The sequence below is a fragment of the Dermacentor albipictus genome, chromosome 5, assembly GCF_038994185.2.
Source record: "Dermacentor albipictus isolate Rhodes 1998 colony chromosome 5, USDA_Dalb.pri_finalv2, whole genome shotgun sequence".
Lineage (NCBI taxonomy): Eukaryota > Metazoa > Arthropoda > Arachnida > Ixodida > Ixodidae > Dermacentor > Dermacentor albipictus.
The window spans coordinates 50,865,754-50,886,981 of record NC_091825.1 but is presented as its reverse complement, the minus strand read 5'-3'; the positions used below and the strand labels follow the sequence as shown (position 1 = coordinate 50,886,981).

Sequence of the window (21,228 nt, the reverse complement as noted above, 5' to 3'; positions counted from 1 at the left end):
CAGTGCGCGGAGCGCGATACAATCTTTTCACATTTGGGCTTCGTAAGGAACATGATGCGGCTCCACTGCGGCAGTCGCTCTTGTCACGCTGCACGCGATTTGAGAGGTGCGTTTGCAAGCAGCCACTTGTAATTCAATCATTTGACCATCTCTGCCCAAAGAAGTTTCCATTTACTGCCTTGGCATTCTTTTGTGGTGGAAGTTAACTTTTATTATAGTACTGAAATCGCACACAAACACACTTCCTTACACTGACATTCTAAATACATGGGGTTCTGTGGACAAGAGGTGGGAAAAGTTAAATACTGTTATATTGAAAATTTCATTATATCGAGGTTCAACTGTATCATGAACGTGCCTGCGAAAATGGCCACACACTAAGTACTCAGATGTGCTTCCTTGAATTACCTCGAATTCCAATTATGAGCATTCCACTTCTTGATACATTTAATGACTCATTGTAATGCGGACCTTCCAGTATTGCTGAAACACTGAACGGAACTCCAGTGCTACCTGTTTATCTGACGTTTCTGACGTTTTTTATCTGACGGTTCAATGTCGGCAGCTACCTGCTGAACTCCTGGAAACTCGTGGATGATTTTCAGAGGATTCCCTGCAATCTGCAGACAGACAGTTCTCATTTATTTAAACATAACATATTCAATGGGTTTTGCTGCAATGCATGAAGTTAGCGAGATGGTGTGAGTGGAAGAACTGATCTTTCTCTCTTTTTTTTTACATTTTCTTGTCCACGATTCCATGTTAAAGCAAGGCGACCAGTGAGATCAAGGTTGGCTTACCATGAAGACAGCGGCATGGCTGGCCAGGAAGCTCGACTGGCCACACTTAGCACTCTTCACCAGGAAGTTTTCACTGCAAGAAATAAACAAAATTGGCACTACTGCGGTGTACTTCAAAGAATGGACAAGGCAGGAGATGAGACAAGGCACTATTCTCAACTGTCAGTTGACAGCAACATTTTGTCCTGTCTCCTTGTGAAGTCATGTTTGTGCTAACATTTATTACAAGTCCCCTTCCAGGCTACTATAGCCCCAATCAGTCCTGGGCACAAAATTTTTGAGATCTTTCTGTAAGTTACAGAGCCAAAAGCTGATATATATACTTAATTATATGTGCTTATTTCATATAAAAGGTCAATTTTCGTTTATCTCATTTGATTTTATTATTATACAAGCTTCCTTTACTTAGTTTCCCAAAAAAGTTTGCAAAATAAAAAAGTAAGTTCCTCAGATCTTGCTAAACAGGGTATCAACAGCTTCCACACAATGCAGGAAATCTACCCCAGCATGTCTACACTAGAAAAAAAGAGTAGCAAGCCTTCGAAGCCTACATTCTGAAGGCTGCCTCTCTGCAAGACTTCTTCAAAGCAATCTTCGATGTGGAAAAAGTACACAGAGTGCCGGTAGCTTCGTATGCACTGTGCTTTCAACGTTTAGTTCGCATTACAGCAAGAGACAGCACAAAGGTCAATTCACTTGCTGCTGTTCCCATGCTTCTTCATTCTAACGTTTTGAGAGCAAGTTTCCGTGGTCATACTGCGAGATGTGTTCATGTTTACGTGTGCGTGCCTGACATCATGCTTGTTAATTTAGTTAGTAAGCAAATGTTTGTAAGTTTATGTCGCCAATAAAACTAATATCCTCACTTTGTATAGCGATCCACTAATTTGCTATCGCAATCAATGCTTCACGTTTCGGGTGAAATTGCTACTTTTTTCCTGATGACACTAATCTTTTTAAAAACGGATGTTCTTTGTTTTGTAGGCATATTTGGAGACAATTTGTCATGGGAAGCGGTACGTCATGGGAAACGGTATACATACCGTTTTCCATGACAATTGTCTCTGACCACACTTATTATGCTTCACCGCAATATTTTCTCGTATGCTTCACCGCGCAGCATTGCTGTACTGAGGCGAAGCTGATTTTTGAGAACCGGCCATTATGCAACGTGCCATGCTTTCTGAGCTTTGAAGCCAATCGCGAGGACCACAAAGGCACAGTTGGTGCCATTGCTTACAGCAGCAAATTCTTTCAATGAAAAATCACATCAAACAGCAAGAAGCTTGGTAGCGAACATTAAAGCAGCTAAACTTAGCATCGCCGCAACGGTGGCTACGGCTGCTAGCAGATCTGCGTGCGAGAGCGCTGGTTCGAGGTGGCGAAGTAATAAAAATAGCGGCGGTGGTGGCTTTGATTATTGCCACTTCGAAACTGCAGTCAAACTGCAGTCAGAAGTACAAACTCCCAGAGTTTTCCCCGAGTTTTCCCTGAATATGTCCAGACTGAAATATCCCTGAGAATTTCCAGTTTTGCCGGGTGGTAGACACACTGTAAATATAGTTCTATATGGGCTTTTTTTCTCATAGTCCTAGTATAAGTTGACACTCCTAAGTTGACGCATCAATATAACTAATATATTATTATATGTGGTATTGTAAGTGGACTGCACTGTAAGAGGATTGCATCATGGTCACTCCTACGCATCTCAAGACCTGTGTGCCACTTCATGTTACATGCAAGATCAAGGAAGGTTATAGCCAGGTCTAGAGATTGCATAATTGTAGCCCCTCAGAAATGTTATTGAGCCATCATTCAGTATTACCTACAAGGCCAGATCTGTGGACTGCTTTTTCAAGTGATCTCCCGTGAGAATCTGTGCAAGTGCTTCTTCCCCAAGTAGTGTTGTGGGAGTTAAAATCTCCACAAATGAACATTGGTCTCTGTGCATTTTCTAAAAACCAGACAAAGGATGGTTTTGTGATGCACGTAGATGGCTGTAAATATACACAAATTATTGCCACAATGAGTTTCCTGAGCTGGATTTTGTTGCCCACAAATTCTGGCACATCCGAGTCCGAGCTGAATACTAAACAAGGGATGTTGCATTGGACGTAGTCGAATCTCAATAATTCGAACTTGAAGGGGCCCGAAAGTCTGTCCGGATTAAAAGAAGTTCGAATTGAAAAAAGGTCTTGTTTTTGAAGTATTCGTGCACCATAGCACTGTGTACGAACAGTGAGTCGTGAAATACCACGGCACGCAAGCACACAGTGAGCAAGGACCACAAAACTGCCCACGCCGGCCAACGCTCACTTCCCGGTAACAGCAGAAAACGAAACTTCAAGGAGCAGACTAAGCTGGCGCCGGGCCGGTGCGGAGGCCATCCAAGATGAGGGAGTTGCGAGAGTGTTGAAAGGGATGGCGAGGGGAGCATAGCTGCGAAGGAGGTCGGCAGGGAAGCGGACTTGCTTTCCCGCCAACTTGCTGGATGGCACTAATTGCCTCTGTCCCCTACTGCTACCGAAGCAGCGGAGTTGCCGAGGCCGGACTGGGCCGCTCTGCTGCTGCTTCCCTCTGCATGCTCGCATGTTTTTTCCTTCATCTGCCGGCATATCAGTGCAGTGTTTACTTTCTTCAACCGGCGTTCTTAACGAGAGTCATGTCTTATCAAGATGAAGTCGTTGCTGCAGATCATAATCATGTTGGTGTGCTCCCTTTTGTTGTGGCATTGCTGCATTCAAAAGACAAGGAAAATGAGGTACTGGGTGCCGCCTTCATGTCCTTGTATTTAGGGTCTGTTTTGTTGTACATCGGATATGGCACACTGTCTCCAACAACCTGTCCATCGGGACGTATCGGTTTAGACTCGTCATTGTAAAAAGCAAGCGCGAACGAGACCAACCAAGCCAACCAAAACAAGCGCGAGCGAGAGCGGATGCGAGCAGACAATAGCGCAAAACAGTTTGGCTGAATCAGACGCAAGTACGAATAGAACAGTTTGGTGGGTCCACGTGATACCAGTTTCTCGCACGTACGTCACTATAGGGGCTACTCTTATTGGTCTCCTCCGCTCGCGGCTCACTTGCCGCAGCGGCGAGCCACGAAAAATTGGCCCAGGCCCGATTCCTCCCACGGCACGCATTTTGCCACTAGTGTGACTGAGGCATTATGGCGTGACGCAGAAACGACGACCTTGCCATTTGAGAGAGGATAAATTTGAGCCACATTTTTTTTTTCCACTCGCTGCATTGAGGGGTTTCCCCTAAGCCTTTCCTCTATGGACGTCCGCATGCCAAATTTCATCCTAGACGCCAGCGCTAGTTTCTCCCTCAGCGAAACAATTTCACCTCCAACAGGTGTAGATTTCCGCCACCGCTTCCCTTCACAGTTGCGCCCGCATTCAGTTCGCGCTGCACGCCAAACGTCTCTTGTTTGCGATGGCACCTCTTTCGATGACCGGAAATTATTATTGGGTTGTTAACTGTCATGACAGCAATGTAAACATGAAAGGGTTGATGCCACCAGTGGAATTCTGCCAATTCACAAGAAAATGGTACGAAAAAAGCAGACGACAGACATGGATTACTGCAGTGCGCCGAACGAAGTAAACAACTGGCAAACGAAGCGAGCTCGTTGATTGATCACTCGTGAGTGTATGACAGTTTTTATATGTAACCCACATGAATTTCATGATTACTCGGTGTATAATCCTTTTATTTGTATAAAAGCTTTCAGTTGTTTGACCAGCACTTGTCCTGTCTTCTTTCTCGTGTTTCATTTGTATGTGCGCTGACCAAGAATGGAAACCACTTCTGTTGTATGTGCACAATGCACTGAACATGACCGGAGTTCATTCCTGCATCACTACTGCACCGATCGATCGAGTTACTGGACGATACACGCCTGCATCTTGGTCGCGCCGGCATTGCTGAAGCAGAAATGATTTCTAATACTTTCAACTTCCGTCTCTTGAGCAAAGTTAAAAAATGGCCAAGCTATTTACACTGCTGCCTCTATTCTATGTTGTAGGGGACGTACTAGTTAAAGTTGTGTGTGCATGTCGTACTTGTGCTATGCGGCAATATATTCCGTTTATTTCTGTACAGTGGCAATGGAAGTCCGTTGTCGCCATCAGAGACAACACGGATTTGTAGCAAATATTTTGTGGGAAACTGCAAAAATGACTTTAGCTAACACGCATCGCATATGCCGATTTTTCCAGCAGCACATACGATGTCATTTCCAATTACCTGCTCAGCGTCACTTACATGGCTAAGCAGACGCTGTTCTTTCGCCACATTGCAGCCATAAAAATAATCATCTAGGAGACCGCTCTTCTTAAAGGCACATAGAAGCGTGCACGTCATCCTTCGAACAAAACGTCCACGCACGTGCACGTAGGCACACACCACGCACAGAATGATTCTTTCCCAAACACACACAGTGCAAGAGGCAATCAAGACGGTGCGAATGAGAGATGGGAGAGGCGTACCACCCGCTAGTTGAATTTTGCCTTGCATGCGGGGCTCTCATGCCGGAGCAGCAGCGCCACTCGTGGTGCCGTTTTTGTCTATGGTGGGAACAGAGCAATGCTGGTCGTAGGCACCACCACGATTTGGCATGCTGCTGAGAGCATTGTCGGTATGAGCAGTGCGGTATGTTCAAATTACCTGCCACAAATGCTTGTGGGTTCGAATTACTGGTTTTTTTTGGCTCACTGGAATACACATATATTTGACAAGACCACAGTACCTGTTCGAATAAACTGGTAATTCAAATTAGGCGTGTTCGGATTAATGAAGTTCGACTGTATAACATTGCTCAGCTTATGCTTGAACAATCTTGTTGACATGTAGATTTCATACAGTATGACCTCCTTCATATGTTACGGAAAAGAAACGCGAGAAAAACATACTAACCGGGAAAGCCTACGATCCAAATAACTAAAAAAACTTGACAGACTCAACTATTGTTGACATCTTACGCCATGCGAAGCATCGCACAGATCATTGTGGCACAAGACACTGACACACGTCCAGCTGCTGGTGCTCCGGAGACCCGAGGCTTGTTCTGTTGTTTTTCTATAGCGTGGTGTTTTAGAGGGGGATGGGAAACCGAAACATAATCAAGCTGCAGGTGACTCTGGATGCCACCGAAACAAAACCCAGGCGGAGATATGCTGGTATAAGAATAAGAAACTGTACCTGCAGATTGGCAGCTATATATTGTTTTTCATTGCACGCGCCTCGTCCCTTTTCTAGTTTACATGGAATCTAGCGGCCGGAAAACATAAACAATCGCAATCTGCAGAAGGAAACGGCAGTGCATTTCAGTAACCGCCTATTAAAATAGTGCACTATGCGTTTGGCGGCACCATGTGCTGTGAAAGAGATAGGCAAAGATGCTTGTTGTAATAGGATTGGTGATGATATCTGTGAATGCCACGTGCGATGACCCCTGAGAAGATTTGCTGATACCAAAATGAGTAACTGAGTGTGCACCAGCGTTTTCATGTGAAACGGGCGGCCGAGTATCACACTGAAGCTTCTGCGGCGGGCACCTATGTACTTTTCTTGATCGCACATGCCTTGCACATTTTCTTGTTTACGTGGGATCTAGTCACCAGAAAACGTATACGATCGCAGTTTGGCGACATGCTGAACATTCTTGCTGAAAGATTGTGTTTTCAGGCAACATATGAATCAGTAAAAAAACAGCGTAACTCAACTGGGTCACACATAATGAGAACCTATCAACGAGTTTCTACTGTAATTAGAATTTCGAAACTTGGGACCTATGCCAGCTTCATTCAAGCATAATATGGGGAAGCTATGTTGATTAACAAGCTTGCTCAAGCCTGCGCTCTTAGACTCGACACCATTAGCATTCCCTTGAAACAATGCTCTGTTGTGGAAACTACTGTCCACTTGAAAAAATGTCGAAGCACACCGCTGTTTCAATTTGCAGTACACTAAAACCTCGTTAAACCGTAGTTGGCCGGAGCTCAGAAAAAGTACGCACTAAACAGTAGTACTGCTTAACCGAAATAGCATGAGATCGCCCACTTACCTGTAAAAAACGGAACTCTGAGAGAGTGCAATGAAAGGGGGGAAAAAACATACAGTATTTATGCACTTCGCACGACAAAAGTGTTATTTTTGTTTGATACCGCAGCAGCCTAGCAGCGACGACAGCGGCCTGTCGTCGGCTCAGTCATGGTTGGCTCATTTGCGCAAGATAGGCGAGACAGCCAATAGCAGTCGAGAATTCTGATCTGCATCGGGCTTGATTGTGATCAAAAGTGTTCACTGGTATTACTGAAGCTGCGAGCCATCTTTTCAGCAAGCCCCCTCTTCTCAGCAAGCACTCGCATGGCAGATTCCTCGTTGGCATTGCATGTTCTCCGTGCACGCAGGCAGCAGCGCTGCAGAAGTTGTGGGGTGCATTTTTCATTGCAGGGTGCTGTTCTTATCGAGGCGATTGCATTCACGAGACTGACGTAATGCGCAGCTTCTGCCACTGTCGGGCCTGAATCATCCGTGCTGTCGCTTTCCGTATCATCCTCGTCACTGTCATTGGTGGACACTTCGGCAACAACAGAAGCAATGGTGGTGAAAAGTTGAACCTTGTAGCCAACATCTCTTCGCGGTCGCAGCAGCGCTGCCGAGCAACTTCGCATTCTAAATGCTACACACCGTAGCCAACAGTAGATCCTTGTCGCGTGCCAGCGCCGACTTCTTCGTGTCACGTTCGATAGCACAAACAATGTCTATTCTTTCTTCTATGCTGAGCACTCAGCATCTTTTTGAACGACGCCACAACGCTCTCTAGCATGGCACCGAAATGATGTTGATGTGGCTTCACGCACAAACACACAGCGCGCTTGGAGGCCGTTCTGATCTCCAAGGCTTGTTGTTCTGTCGGGCCGGCCGATGGAGACGACGCACCACTGTGTTCGTGCGACGAAAAGTGGAAACACTGTGTTAACTGATATGTACGCAATAAGCTGGTACGGTTTATGCGGATACAAAACACATTATTTTCAATGGCCGCTGACTCGGCGATTTGACTTTACTACTTTTAAAACGAAACTACTGTTTAAGCGGGTACGGTTTAACGAGGTTTTACTGTATTTGCTTGAGCAACGTAGGGGCCATGAGAGAGTACCATCACCGGAAGACCCGGCATTTCATTTGGACCATTTCAAGTTTACAGTCATCAAGAGCTCGGCATATTTTTGTAGCTTGCCCCATCGAAATGAAGCCACGGAAGCTAGGAATCGAACCCACGACCTCACGCTAGGCAGCAGAACCCCTCAGCCATTGAGGCACCATGACAGATAGATTGCAGGTGAGCTGCTTACCTGGAGAACTGTCCTGCCTGGGCGTCATATAGGGCAAAGTGGAGCTCCAGGCTACTAGTGCTTGCATGGCGCAGGGACAGCCGTAGGTGTGGACCCGCGTGGGTTGGCTGCTGCTGCAGGAGTCGAGACTCCGCCTCCGCTGCAGCACTCGATACGTGCACCCGAAACAGCTCGACAGGCCCCAGCTGGTCAGGATCGGCCACAGCACCACCCTCGGTTCGGGGCACCAAGGACAGACCCAGGAGCCGGTTGCCCCAGTCAATGCGCGCTGCAGCACGGAGGCACAGGGCCCGCTCCTGGTCCTGGGTCAGTGCGGCCGACAGCAGCTGCCTCCTCCACTCAACCAGGTCAGACATGGCCTGCCGCAGGGCTGTGAACCGCTCCACGTCCCGCTCCTGCATGAAATATCGCCCCGCCCTCGTTGTCAACAGTCCTGCTGTTGGTGAAGGTACACAAACATGTGCGAGGACTGGCCAGGTCACTAACAGGTCAGAGCACTGGTGGGCATGTTTCAAACAACAAGCGACAGTAACCCAAGGACAGCAAGGTTACTAGATTAAATGGCTTCAATCTGTACAAACTCAGCTCACCCATGTCAGCAGCCATGCTGAAGATGCGCTAACCAGAAGAGCAATAAATATTGGCTGCCAAAGAAGCAAACATGTAATTGAATTGCCAAAAACACTAATACAACACCGCTACAGTTACCAAGCAATGCCAATGTGCTCGACCATTCCAAGTCGTCTATTCCGTCAACCTGACTTCACCTATGCAATGGAAACAGGTGCCTTTAATACAAATTCAAAAGAGAATGCAGAAAAATGAAAAAAAAAAGAATGAAAGAAAAGACCAAGAAAAGGTCATGGACTCCTCGCACAACTTTGCAAAGGAAATATGCAAGTTTCATTTTGCAAGACTCCTTCCACAACCATCCTTTCAACAATTCCTTTAGGTGTTCTTCCAACTGTTAATTTAATGACCCTTTCAATAAACGTTGGCAATTCCAATTCACAGTTGCTGACGTTTCTAGATACCATTTTCCTTTCTGTTTAGCATACAGTGGCAAAGACACAGACAACCATAAACACCACAGCCCTCTTTTCTTTTTTTTCCTTTTATTTAAGAAAAAAGAATGAAGACCACTACAACCTGCACGTCACATCTCTCTTTGTTTATTGTTTTCATGTTCTTGGTTTTAACAATGCCATACCAACTTCCCAAGTATGCACTCTTGTAGTTTTGGCAGTAGAGCAGCGTGCATGGGTACATGCAGTTTACGCGTAACCTATCACAGCCAATCCAAATAAATTTGTTGAAAAGTGTTCTTAACTGCATCCAAAGATAATAGGTTGCAGCCAATGACTGGCTTTCTCTCCTAGCTAACGCTTATCACATCTGTGGTAGATATCAATTGCACCGTGCCTTTGGTTGGTACACCTTTGAAACAGCATGTAAATGAGCCTGTTACCACACACGGCTGTGCATATTAGTTTGTGCATATAAGTTGGGTGAGTTGGTATGGTGTCATCTTGTACAGTACAAGAAAAACAAGATGGCAACAGAGAGAAACAAAGCACAGTGCTGAATGAACTGATGGCTCTATGTGAAATGTATAGCACGTAGAGACATTTTTCATGAGACCAATAGAACAAAAGGAACACATCGTCAGGATCACAAAATGTTAGAACAGAAGAAAGGGGGTTAACCAAGGAGCCTGATATTTATTAGTCATACCACAAGAAGCCAACAAACATTGACACCAAGGACAACATAGGGGAAATTACTTGTACTTAATAAATGAAATAAAGAAACAATAAATGAATGGAAATGAAAGTGGATGAAAAACAACTTGCCACAAGTCGGGAACGATCCCACATCCTCCGCATTTCGCATGCGATGCCCTACCAATTCAGCTACTGCGGCGCCGTTTCCCCATACACTTTCTTGGGTATTTATGTTTCCTAGTAGAACCCTCGGAGTGTTAGCCAGTGCCACCACTCAAAGACCTTGGCAGCGGGTGTGGAACATCCTTTCTGCCGCAGGCGTCACGAGAATGTGATCTTTTTGGGTTGGATGCGAAAGTTGTGGGATCTTCCCAACCTGCGAGAAGTTGTTCTTTCATCCACTTTCATTTCCATTAATTTGTCGTTTCTTTATTTCATTTATTAAGCACAAGTAATTTTCCCTATATTGTCCTTGGTGTCAGTGTTGGCTTTTTATGAAAAGGTTAGAACAGACACTTAGATATCAAAAGCTGATATTGGAGCAGCATGTGTGCTTAACAAATAAAAAGAATGTATTTTCTGACACTGCTATGTATGCTTGGCTGATACATGCATCGTGCATTCTTTCTCAATGCAGAAAGCTTTCATCTGTATGTTCCTTGCAGTCCTAACCACACATTTCTTTTTGTGGTGTTCTCACGAAGAAGTGCCATACATACTGTTCCTTCCAAATAAAACTTTTCATTCAGAGTTGGTGCTGTGTTGTGTTTCTAAGTATGGAGTCCTCCATTTATGCTTGCTTGCTTGTAGTTGAACAATGAGAGGTAAACATGTTTTTCTCTCTCACCAAGTACAGCTTCTTCCACAGTGGGTGCCATTCGCGCAGCACACTGGCCACCTCGCGTGCCGTGGCTCCTTCGGCCGGTTCCACTGTCTCATACGGCCTGCAAGCAACATCAATAAATGCTCAGGTGCTTGCATAAATTTAACCTCTCCCAGCTATCTCCAATTCTTGTGGTGCAGGTGTAACACGGTGCCAGCTGACCCCAACTTATGCCTGGAAATTTCCCAATTTCATCACACCATTCAGTTCTCTGCTGTTCTCAAATGCACTTCCCTTTCCTTGGCGGACCACACCTCGCCCTCTAACAGCTTAAAGTTAACAGCTCGGCACTAGACATGCCTGCATTGTCTGGAACTTACTTGAAAGTTATAATTGATTCTGTCTGTTGTCCTTGTTCTCACCAGACCTTGTTTAATCTGAGTGTACGCATGAAGCGAATAGTGTTGTACTTTCTCGAAGGTACATGACACCAGCAAGTAAGCTAGAACCTTGAACGAGTGATCTATAAAAAAACGACATGCTTGATCCGCAAATCAGATTTTGACAATCAACAAGTGTGTTCACTCCTATCATTGTGATACTTCCTAGGCACAGATTCACCCATTAATCAAGTAGCACAACGATAGCGGGGAGCAAACCCTTCGATTGTCGAAATCTTATCTGCAGTTCAAGCACGTTGGCTTTTTTATACATGAATCGTCGCATGTTCCAGCATACTTGCTGGTGCTGTGTACCTTCCAGACACCACAACATTACTCTCGTCACACATACAATTTGATTACACAAGGTCCAGCGAGGGCATAGACAACAAACAGAATCAAGGATAACATTCGAATAAGTTCCAAATCATGCAGGCATGTCTTGCACTTTTTGTCTTGCATGTGCATGTCTTGCACTTTGTCTTGTCTTGCAATTTTTTAAGCTGTTAGTGGGTGAAATGCAGTCCCTGGAAAACGGATAAATAAAACAGGTACTTGTGTCAATGCCCTTTCTTAAATGCAAAATCATTATTTCAAGGGGAATCATGCAATTGCACCAAGGGAAAGTACAGGTCATGGTGACAAACTTCAGCCAGGAATATAAACACCTGAACAACGGCACAAAGACTGCACATATAGAAGAAATTGAAGTGTTCAGCGATTCATTTGTCCTCTCAGATTCTAGTGAAACTGCAACAGTCAATGCTTGTGAACCAGCTTCTGATATTAATCCAAGTCATCCCGGGCATAAGAATGAAAAGCTCAAAGGTCTTCTGCGTTAATACAAGAACTTATGATCATTTTGCTGGGCACATGTTCATGCAAGAAACATTTAGTTCCATGACTTGAGTTGCGCCTCTGTGGTTGTTCATCGTCATAATACGACAATATGCTGTATTTGAAAAGTTATACTGTCATATACAAATTATGCCTACCCCTCCATTTTATGTAGTGCCTTCCAGCCTTTAAGGATAAAATAAATAACTGAATTATATATACGGCTGTTGCAGGGAACCCAAGAATGAAGTTTCAGAACACTTACCCTTGGTTAGTCACATGGCAGGCTTTGAGGGCTATGTGGGATGCCGGGAAGATGCCCTGCAGAGAAGAGCAATCAACGTACACCATCTAGCTGGAATACTAGTGTAAGGCTGTGTAATGTATTGTGTTCACCTCGTCTAGAACAAATGGAATATCAGAGCATAGCTAGAAGTGCACCAGTACATTCGGAGCGCATACACAGCCGTTGGACTGCAACTACTGCATTGTTGCTCAAAAACTCACCTTTTGAAGTGTGGTTTGAGAAGCACACATGCTCTGACAACAGTGAGACATGAACAAGACCCAGACTAAAAAACAATAACAAATATAACATCTTCTTTTATTCCCACTCTAGAAATAATTAAAGTTCAAGACAGCGGTGCACTTTGTCCAAGAATAATACCGAGGGGCAACTGATACACCTGTCTTTCCATTTGTCATTTTCTATCGCTTCAAGAATTTGCCTTGTTTTTTTTTTTTCCTGCACACTTCTGTTTTTTTTCAGGATGGGTTTGCAGCCACAATCCCTGCAATGAAAGGCTAAATGACTTGAATCTTTAGAAATGCAGTGATAATTGTGTGCAGTTAGCCTCGTATTCAACACCTGCTTGTCTGCCCAATGTACCCCTTGTTACAGGACAGAGGGATCTTATAAGCCACTCTTTCTGTACAAGTGATGTGGGACCGAAAGCCCTATTTTACTTGTACAGAGTCGTTTACAAGATCCCTCTGTCCTGCAACAAGGTATAAATTGGGCAGACAGGCAGGTGCTTGAATAAGAGGGTAAATGAGCACGACTATCACTGCACGGCTAAACATTCAAGTCATTTAGCCTTTTATTGCGGGGATTGAGGCTGCAAACCCGTCCTGAAAGGAAAGAAGTTGCGAGCAGGGGCCCCAAAAAACAAACAAAGAAAATTCTTCAAGCAACAGAAATTGACAAATGAAAAAACAGGTGCATCAGTTACCCTTGGTATCATTCTCTGACAAAGTGTGCCTCTATATTAGACTATGATTATTTCTAGAGTGGGAATCCAAAAAATGTCATCTTTGCTTTTGTTTTTTACTCTGGGTCTTGTTCACGTCTCACTGCTGCAAGGGCACGTGCACTTTTCAAACGACACTACAAAAGGTGACTCTTTGAGCAATAAAGCAGTAGCTGCAGTCCAGCGCCTGTGTATGTCCCTTTTCATGTGTGCATGAACATGCCAGTTTTAAGTGCGGAAGCTTTAGGGGACATTAAAGGCAAATATTAAGTCAAGCTAAAGTGTAGCTTAGGGCTTGAGAATCTCTAAGGTGTCAATATTATCGTAAACAGAACCTTAGTAATCGAGAAATTGAGGTAAATGCAGGACACGATCAGAGACTTCCCTGGGACATTCAAGTACTTGCCTGATGACAAAAGCACTCAGTTAAATTCTTGCACTAGTACCCTACCACTTGTTACAAAAACATCACTGTATTGCATTATAGGACGAAAGAAAATGCTACTTGTCCAGTTCTATTTCATTTTTAGAAAAAAGAAATGATTGACACCACTCTTGACAATGACACGAGTGGTCAAAAGGCTTCGTTTTCGCTCGACCCTGCACCGCCCGCCGCTTTCGTGTTGCAGTAGTTTTGTTAGCGTATAGTGCTGTGCTGGTTTTGTGAGCTTGCTAAACTCGCACAAACTGCTAGTAGCAGAGGATTCCACTTCCATGTGATGTCGCGGGGTGCCCGAACGGTCCAAGCCACTTGACCAAAAGCAGCTGCAGCTGTGCATCCACCGCTCTGTCATGGCTCAGTTTCTCCACAGCCAGGTGTTTGCGGTGTGTGCAAAACACCGCACCACCGTCTGTCGGGCGCAGTTTTACTCACCGATGGCCACCAAAGGCAATGATGGCATATACAACGTTACCACTCCTCAGTTGCATCCTTGGAGATTTGAATTGCGATAGACATATTCTGACCCTTTAGATAAGTTTTCTTGTAAATTATTTGCTTGGCATGAAACAAGTGTTGCAAGGTTTCTGGAATAGTATTTAAACAGTCCACGTCGAGTTAGCATTTGCATTTAGTGTCCCTTTCAATATCATGGCTCACGAACTAGCCCATCAGTATCTATTAAGTTATCATGCACTGAAATTCCTCCCACTTTCCCATATAATTTATGATACTCTTTTTATTTAAAAGGCCTGCTGATACAGATAACATTTTACTCACCTCTCAAGTTACTTTAAATATTAAACTACTTTAAGCTTACTCAGCCACATCAAGATGTGGAAACCTTGCTCATTGAACACCACAACACACCTGTTTTCATCAACTATGTTTGTTGCCTTTTTCAAATGCTTAACAGCACAAGGACTGCCCCATTTTTGTCCCACCTGTCAGAGGGGTTTCAAGCGTAAAGTGAAATACCATTCAGGATGATTCTTTTTTTTCAAAACCACACAACACAGACACAAAATGAAAGAAGCTCATATGAAGGCACCACAACTGAAACAGCAGTGCTGACATGCGCCGAAATCAAAGAGCCAACGAGTGCAGTTGCTGTATTTACCTTCTGAGCCTTGTCGCCAATGCGATGACCCCTGTACCAGCCTGCAAAGTAATCAGTCCAGAGTGTTTTCATGGCATGAAGAAAAAGTGACTGGATTTTCGACATCTGATCATGTCTGTACAGCATTTACCAGGCTCACAAAGTTACTTTTGCATCAACTGTTTTCATTTCATTATGATTTACTTTTAAAAATCGCCCATAGTTGGTCTCTATGTAAGGGGAAGTAAAACACATACTAGAATAATGTGCAAGCAAATGTAACATGCAGGATGAATGCACAAAACGCAATACTATAGTGGAATGACTACAACAATAAAATTTTGAACAGAACAAAAAAAAACAACACTTAGCACTAAGTCATTATTATATAATAGAGTCCTGACAATTATGTTTGCAGACACATCCCAGAAAATGTGTGACATAACCTTACTGATGAATACCACTGCAATGAACTTCAAATTATTACCTTGGGAAGCTATACACCAATGGCAGCACCTGCTCTGCTCTTCAAAGGAATTTGGAACTCCCTTTTTGGAGTGGCCTCCAGAGATGCCAGTGTATTACTCTTAACATCCTCAATGCCATCAAAATGGCTTCCTTTCAAAAATTGTTTGCTCTTCTGATAAAGAAATAAGTAAAGCAAAGTTCAGCGTGTACAGTGGCCAGTCTAAAAGATTTAATCGTTTCCTGGCCAATAACTCTTAAGCAAACAATGATGTGTATGCAGCTTCACTGTCATGGTGCACTCTTTTATATCATTGCGGACAGTTTTATCTTGTCCACGCTTCAAGAAATACTGGGCCCCATCTCAGGCAGTCCGGGACTGTCAGGGGTGTATAATCGAGGAGGCCCAGTGAATTTCCTAGCAGCTTTTGAAATGTGTACGATGCACACTGCCGTGTGCCTAGTTCGGTTGCGATTCCAAACATTGGATGCACCCACCTTTTACTGGGACTGGTTCGAAGTGTTTGTTGCAAAAAGATGCCGCTTCTGAAAGTGTTCATTACGTCTGAACACAGCTTAAATAGGCAGGATGTAAAATCACAAATGCAATGAAATGTAGTTGTTAACCGACAAATTGTTACATGTATATTGTTACGGAGCAGTGGGGCATAGTGTGACTATGAACAAGGACAACAATTTGGCGAAGCGAGCGTCTGGCTATTTTCAGGCCGCCATCTTGTGTATCCAACATTGCTGCAATTTTTAAAGATATAAAGCAAAAGAGACCTGTATCGCTACCGATGCTCTACTCCAGCAGATAAGTAGCATATGGTCAGTTACAACGATAATAGCTGTGTGTCCTCTGTGGTTAACTTTGTGCCACAGGATGTTGTCACTAACCTGGCTGCTCATGTTAATGCCCACGGTAACCTAGTGTTCCATTATTGGTAATTACATATCATCATCAGCAGCAGCAGAAGCTTATTCTTATGTCCACTGCAGGATGAATGCCTCTCCTGGCGATCTCTAATTACCCGTCTTGCGATAGCTGATTCCAACTTGCACCTGGAAATTTCCCAATTTCATCGCTCCATTCAAGTTCCTTCCGTCCTCAACTGTGCTTCCCTTCCCTTGGCACCCATTCTGTAACTCTAATGGTCCACCGGTTATCTGCCCTACACATCACATGACCTGCCCAGCCTCTTAATGTCGATTAGAATATCAGCTATAGCCGTTTGCTCTCTGATTTACAACACTCTCTTCCTGTCTGTTACTGTTACATATATGTTCAATTACGTACAGTAATTATATATACAGGCAAGCTAAAGCTCCAGCAACTTGCTCACTCCTGTTGGCACCCTGTTCGAGCTGCTTGTACATTACGGTCTTCATCATTCAGTTTCAGTTTATTTTTCTTTAAATACAATGAACAGGTAAGAGACAATATACAGAACAAGGGTCCCAAACTTAAACACTGCAATGGGACCCTCAGTTGATAATAACAATGGATAAATGTATTAAAGATGAGCAAGCTAACTAAAAGAAACAAACAATTGCGAAAAATACAACATGGAAAAATTAAAACAAATTGTCTGTATACAAGCCTATATGTAGTGCACAAAGAAACTGTCAATACATACAAATAGCAAACGTAATGTAGTGAATGATATAAACTTAGTCATACATATAAAACAGCTTAAGGGCATGACTAAATGCATGAAAGGATGAAGATTTAATGGCGTTGGGTAAACCATTTCACAGTTTTATAGCAGCGAATGATGATGTCATTTTTCCATAGTTAGAATGAGCCATAGGCAGTAGAAAATTAGAGTTACGTGCAAACCTGGTATTATTATTATTCATGAGGTACCTGGAATCAATTAATTGGTATGAAAACTGTTTAGGTAATTTATAAAACATAATTATTAGATGATAGTTGAACAAGTTCATTACAAGAAGGATGTTATTTTCACAAAGTAATAGAGTAGCACTCGTGAAAAACCGGCCATTAGTGATAATGCACATTGCTTGGTTTTGTAAGTGCTGAATAGACGAGATATGACAGTGATATGTGTTTCCCCAGGAAATGATGCCGTAATTAATGTGACTGTGAATCAAACCAAAGTATAATGCTAATAACGCGTCTTTGGAAAAATATGCTCTTGATTTGATTAATGTTCTAATACCAAAGGTACACTTTTGCTATGAAGGCAATACGTTGAGAAAACTCTACGTCAGCATCTAATTTGGTGCTCAAAAATTATACACAGTTGGAGACGGGGATGTGATGACCATCTAAAGTTATCTCAGGCAAGCCAGGTAGTATTCTTTGGCTAGATTGGAAAATCATGAATTGAGTTTTGGAAGGATTGATAACTAAATGATTGGAAGAACACTATGCAACAATATGTTTAAGCTAATTGTTTAAATTAAAGATTCAGGTTGTTAAAGAATTGTCATTGCACTCATAGTCCACACCGGCTCCAACGTTTTCCACATTTCGCTAGCACTCTTGTTCAGTTTTATCAGAAGCTGTTACGTGGTGTAAGAAAGAGCCAACCACAAAGCAATTAACAATTATTTCACAAAGCTGTGCCTGCAAAGAACTAGATTGGGGAAAACAACTGTGACAAGCAGAGTAGTGGTTGAAGAATCACAACTCAATAAGTACTCAGCCCACCATTATTTATACACCTTGCACAAGTTTCTTTACAGCTTGAATACAGCATGGCGAACGTTAATAAAAGGGCTAGAAGCCTTGAGTTGAACACAAACTCAGGGCAATAACGGCACAGTTTCACCAACATACAGGATGCATGGGAATGAAATAACTCTTGCCTAAAAACAAAGCCATGGAAACATTGTGAAAGTGATTATAAAAAAAACATAGCAAACACATAATGCGGTGATATCTGATGTCTTACTACTCTGCTGCTCAGATCTTTTCATAAAAGTGCACATACACAAGCACAAACAATGAGTCATGCCATTCATCACCAATATGCTATGCTACAGCGTGAACACTGCTGAGAGAGAGAAATCTTTAACAGCTGCCTGTGTAGTGCTGCTCCCTGCGCTGTGTGACTGCAAGTTTGCAAACTAACTGTCAGATCCCATATTACCAGGACAGTTTTTTTACATTTGGGCAAGATCATTGGTATTTGACTCTTTCCTAAATTTCTCACTATTATTTAGCAACCCTCTAAACTGCAGGCATGCACAGCGATGTTCGTAAAGCGGGGGGGGGGGGGAGGCAACACTATCTTGCGTTGTCTCAAACCCAATACGCTTTCTTTTTCATGTGCTGTACACCTTGTGACACATTGCCGACATTCAACAGGAAATTAAAAGCCACCATAGCATGTAATATTTATTATTAATTCAATAATCATTATTACACTTCTACAGTGCATGCACTACCCTGTCGTGTAGTGTGTATTATGTCTACAGCTTATTTTGTGTGACCTGAAACCATTCAGTAGGCACTGCAATTATGTTAATGGCTCTCTTTTTGTACAATAAAATCCACAATGTTTTTATTGTTGTGCAGTCATAACTGCGTAAGTTTCTTAGCACATACAAAAACAGTTAAAAAGTTACATCTTCCCAAAAATGAAAAGCAGCCTCCACAAAAATCTTGCACTGCCCTTGTCAATGCAGTAGGCATTAACAAGTCAGGATGCCAGCAAATATGGAAAATATGAGTAAAGGTTCTATCACTTACAAATCCGGTCCTCACCTCTTTAAAGCAAAAGCTTACATTCTTTTATACAATGCTGAATGATTCAAATATAACTCGTAAACAGCCCGATGCCTTGCTCAACAAAAGGCAACGGCAATTTTCAAGGAAGCTCATCGAACAGGTACTAACATGCCTTCCCCCCTGTAAGAAGGCCAGAAAGGGAGGCGTGCCCCCACCCAGTGCACAGGCCTATGCTGCAGACATTGACAGCTTGTCCCAAAGCCTAATCGACAACTACAGAGGCAAATGTCAGAACATGTTACTATGGGGAAAGCTCATTGAAAGTCTACACACACTGTCTGTTCATCTACATATACCACGTGGACGTTCATCGACACACAATTAAGTAAACCCTTGCAAACACTGTCAAGACCCACAACATCACTGTGATTTGGAGTGGGAACTTAATTTGATTGCATATCAGTGCAGCTAACTGAAAGGGACAAATGCAACCAATATTCTTCCAAGTTAACCAGCTTCTAACTGTAATTCAGTTTGAAAAACAGTGCTTGTCTCTGTACCTTTCCATTTGCCCCACCAACAATAATCAATGTATTACCAACTCTCACCAGCACTGTCCCCTTCGCAAACCTCAAGATTGCATTACCACCCATCTTTAGTTTTTGCACTCTTTTCAGGCATGCTGTGCCTCCTCTCACAGTAAGGCAGGCAACTTTGCTAATACAGCTTGCCTTATTTTTTAGTGTCCTTCTAATGGAGGTATCTGGTGCTTCAGAAGCTGCTGCAGCTTGCACCATCAACTCTGATCAACAGTGGCCACAGCTGGCCACAAATACACCCTGCTGAAACACTCCAACTGGTGGTGTCCAAATCAGGTCTACGGCGCAGGCTTTCCCAAAGTAACAAAAGCTAATCTTGGAGGCCATGCTTTTCTGTGCTGCAGACGTCGGAAGCTATTGCAGGAGCCAGAAACACATTGTGATGCCATGTTTTGTACACTATCTGTAAAGGCTTAGAAAAATGCGCAGCAGCTCATTCCAGGCTTATGCACGATACCCACCTCCACACTGCTCCAAGATGTGCACTGGTTGACCGAGGGAGAGCGGCAGGCCATGCTTTGTAGTATCGCCCGCAAATGGGGCCACCACTGCACCAATAGAAAAGAAAAAGTTTGTTGTTTGTTAAAGGTGTTATGCCTTTAACCTCTTCCATGCCATGCACAAGCTGGATTTGTCCTTGTGTTTCTCCTCAAAAGGGCTTATGACAAACTCAGCTCATTGGCAGTACCTCTTATTCTCTTGCAGGTTTTATTTTCTGATTGGCGATGCCTTTTGTGTTCGAGTATACAGCCTTTAAGATCCACTTTTGGAATGAATCCGTACAAATTTCACTGACAAATGTTTCAAAAATTGTATATACTGTTTTTGTAAAGGATTCCGCATGGTAGAATTCTGCCATTTCTTTCTTTTTTTGGCACATATCAGGCATAGGAAAAAATAAAGTTGAATTGTTTATGATTTCTGTTTTTTCATCCTGCGAAGCATGTTCCTATAAGTGTACAGTAGAATCTCAAATGGAACCTCATGGTACCAGAGAAATATATTCCGATTAACAGTAGTTCCATTTGCTGAGAGAGATGTGCACATGTGTAGCACTATGTGTCATACACCCTCCTAACACTGTTGGACACGTTAAGAAAAATTAAATGAACACAGCAGCCAGTTTGTGCCATAGTACGAGAGCGATAGGCGATTCCTGGATTGACCAGGCTTCCCCAGTTTTGATTCAACGGAGACACTGGCAACAATGTATCAAAGCAAAAACATTGCTCTTACTGCTCGACTCGGTGGCTAAATTAACATGAGGTCATGCTGGTGGAGTCTAAATCGTTGAACGGCACACTGCAAGGTGTCTGAAATATCAGTTGTTCTTATTTCAGCTGTCTATAAAGCGAGTGGCGGTGCTACCAAGCTGTCCAGACTGCATGCTATGCATTAAATACCTATGAAATTATTGCTTGCTTCTGTCCTTGTCACTGCTTTTAAGGATGGCTTTCTGTATAAAAGACACCTGTCAAAATAAAAATAAGATCTGGGCTTTTTCTGTAAAAAGAAACAATACTTTAGAGCTCGCTTCTGTGGTTCAGTTTACTGAGAGTTGCAAAAATGTTGGTCCCGATTAAAAAGCTCAGCTCTTTCTTTTTTTTTTTTCGTTACCCAAATACAAAACCAACCAATATAGAGGCTGCTGTTTCATATAACCAACAATTCTGTTTAAGCTGT

General features: G+C 43.2%; 1 protein-coding gene across 1 annotated transcript in view; it reads right to left on the bottom strand.

Annotated features, from left to right (window-relative positions):
• The window catches only part of spg (dedicator of cytokinesis spg), a 180,427-nt gene that overhangs the window by 155,567 nt on the left and 3,632 nt on the right, over positions 1-21,228 (bottom strand). The window contains exons 2-7 of the mRNA XM_065428472.2: positions 20,007-20,093; positions 14,800-14,840; positions 12,256-12,311; positions 10,738-10,834; positions 8,167-8,561; positions 801-873 (exon numbers count right to left, since the gene is read on the bottom strand). Of these exons, the coding sequence (XP_065284544.1) occupies positions 801-873; positions 8,167-8,561; positions 10,738-10,834; positions 12,256-12,311; positions 14,800-14,840; positions 20,007-20,093 (749 nt within the window). The remainder of the gene's footprint in view (positions 1-800; positions 874-8,166; positions 8,562-10,737; positions 10,835-12,255; positions 12,312-14,799; positions 14,841-20,006; positions 20,094-21,228) is intronic.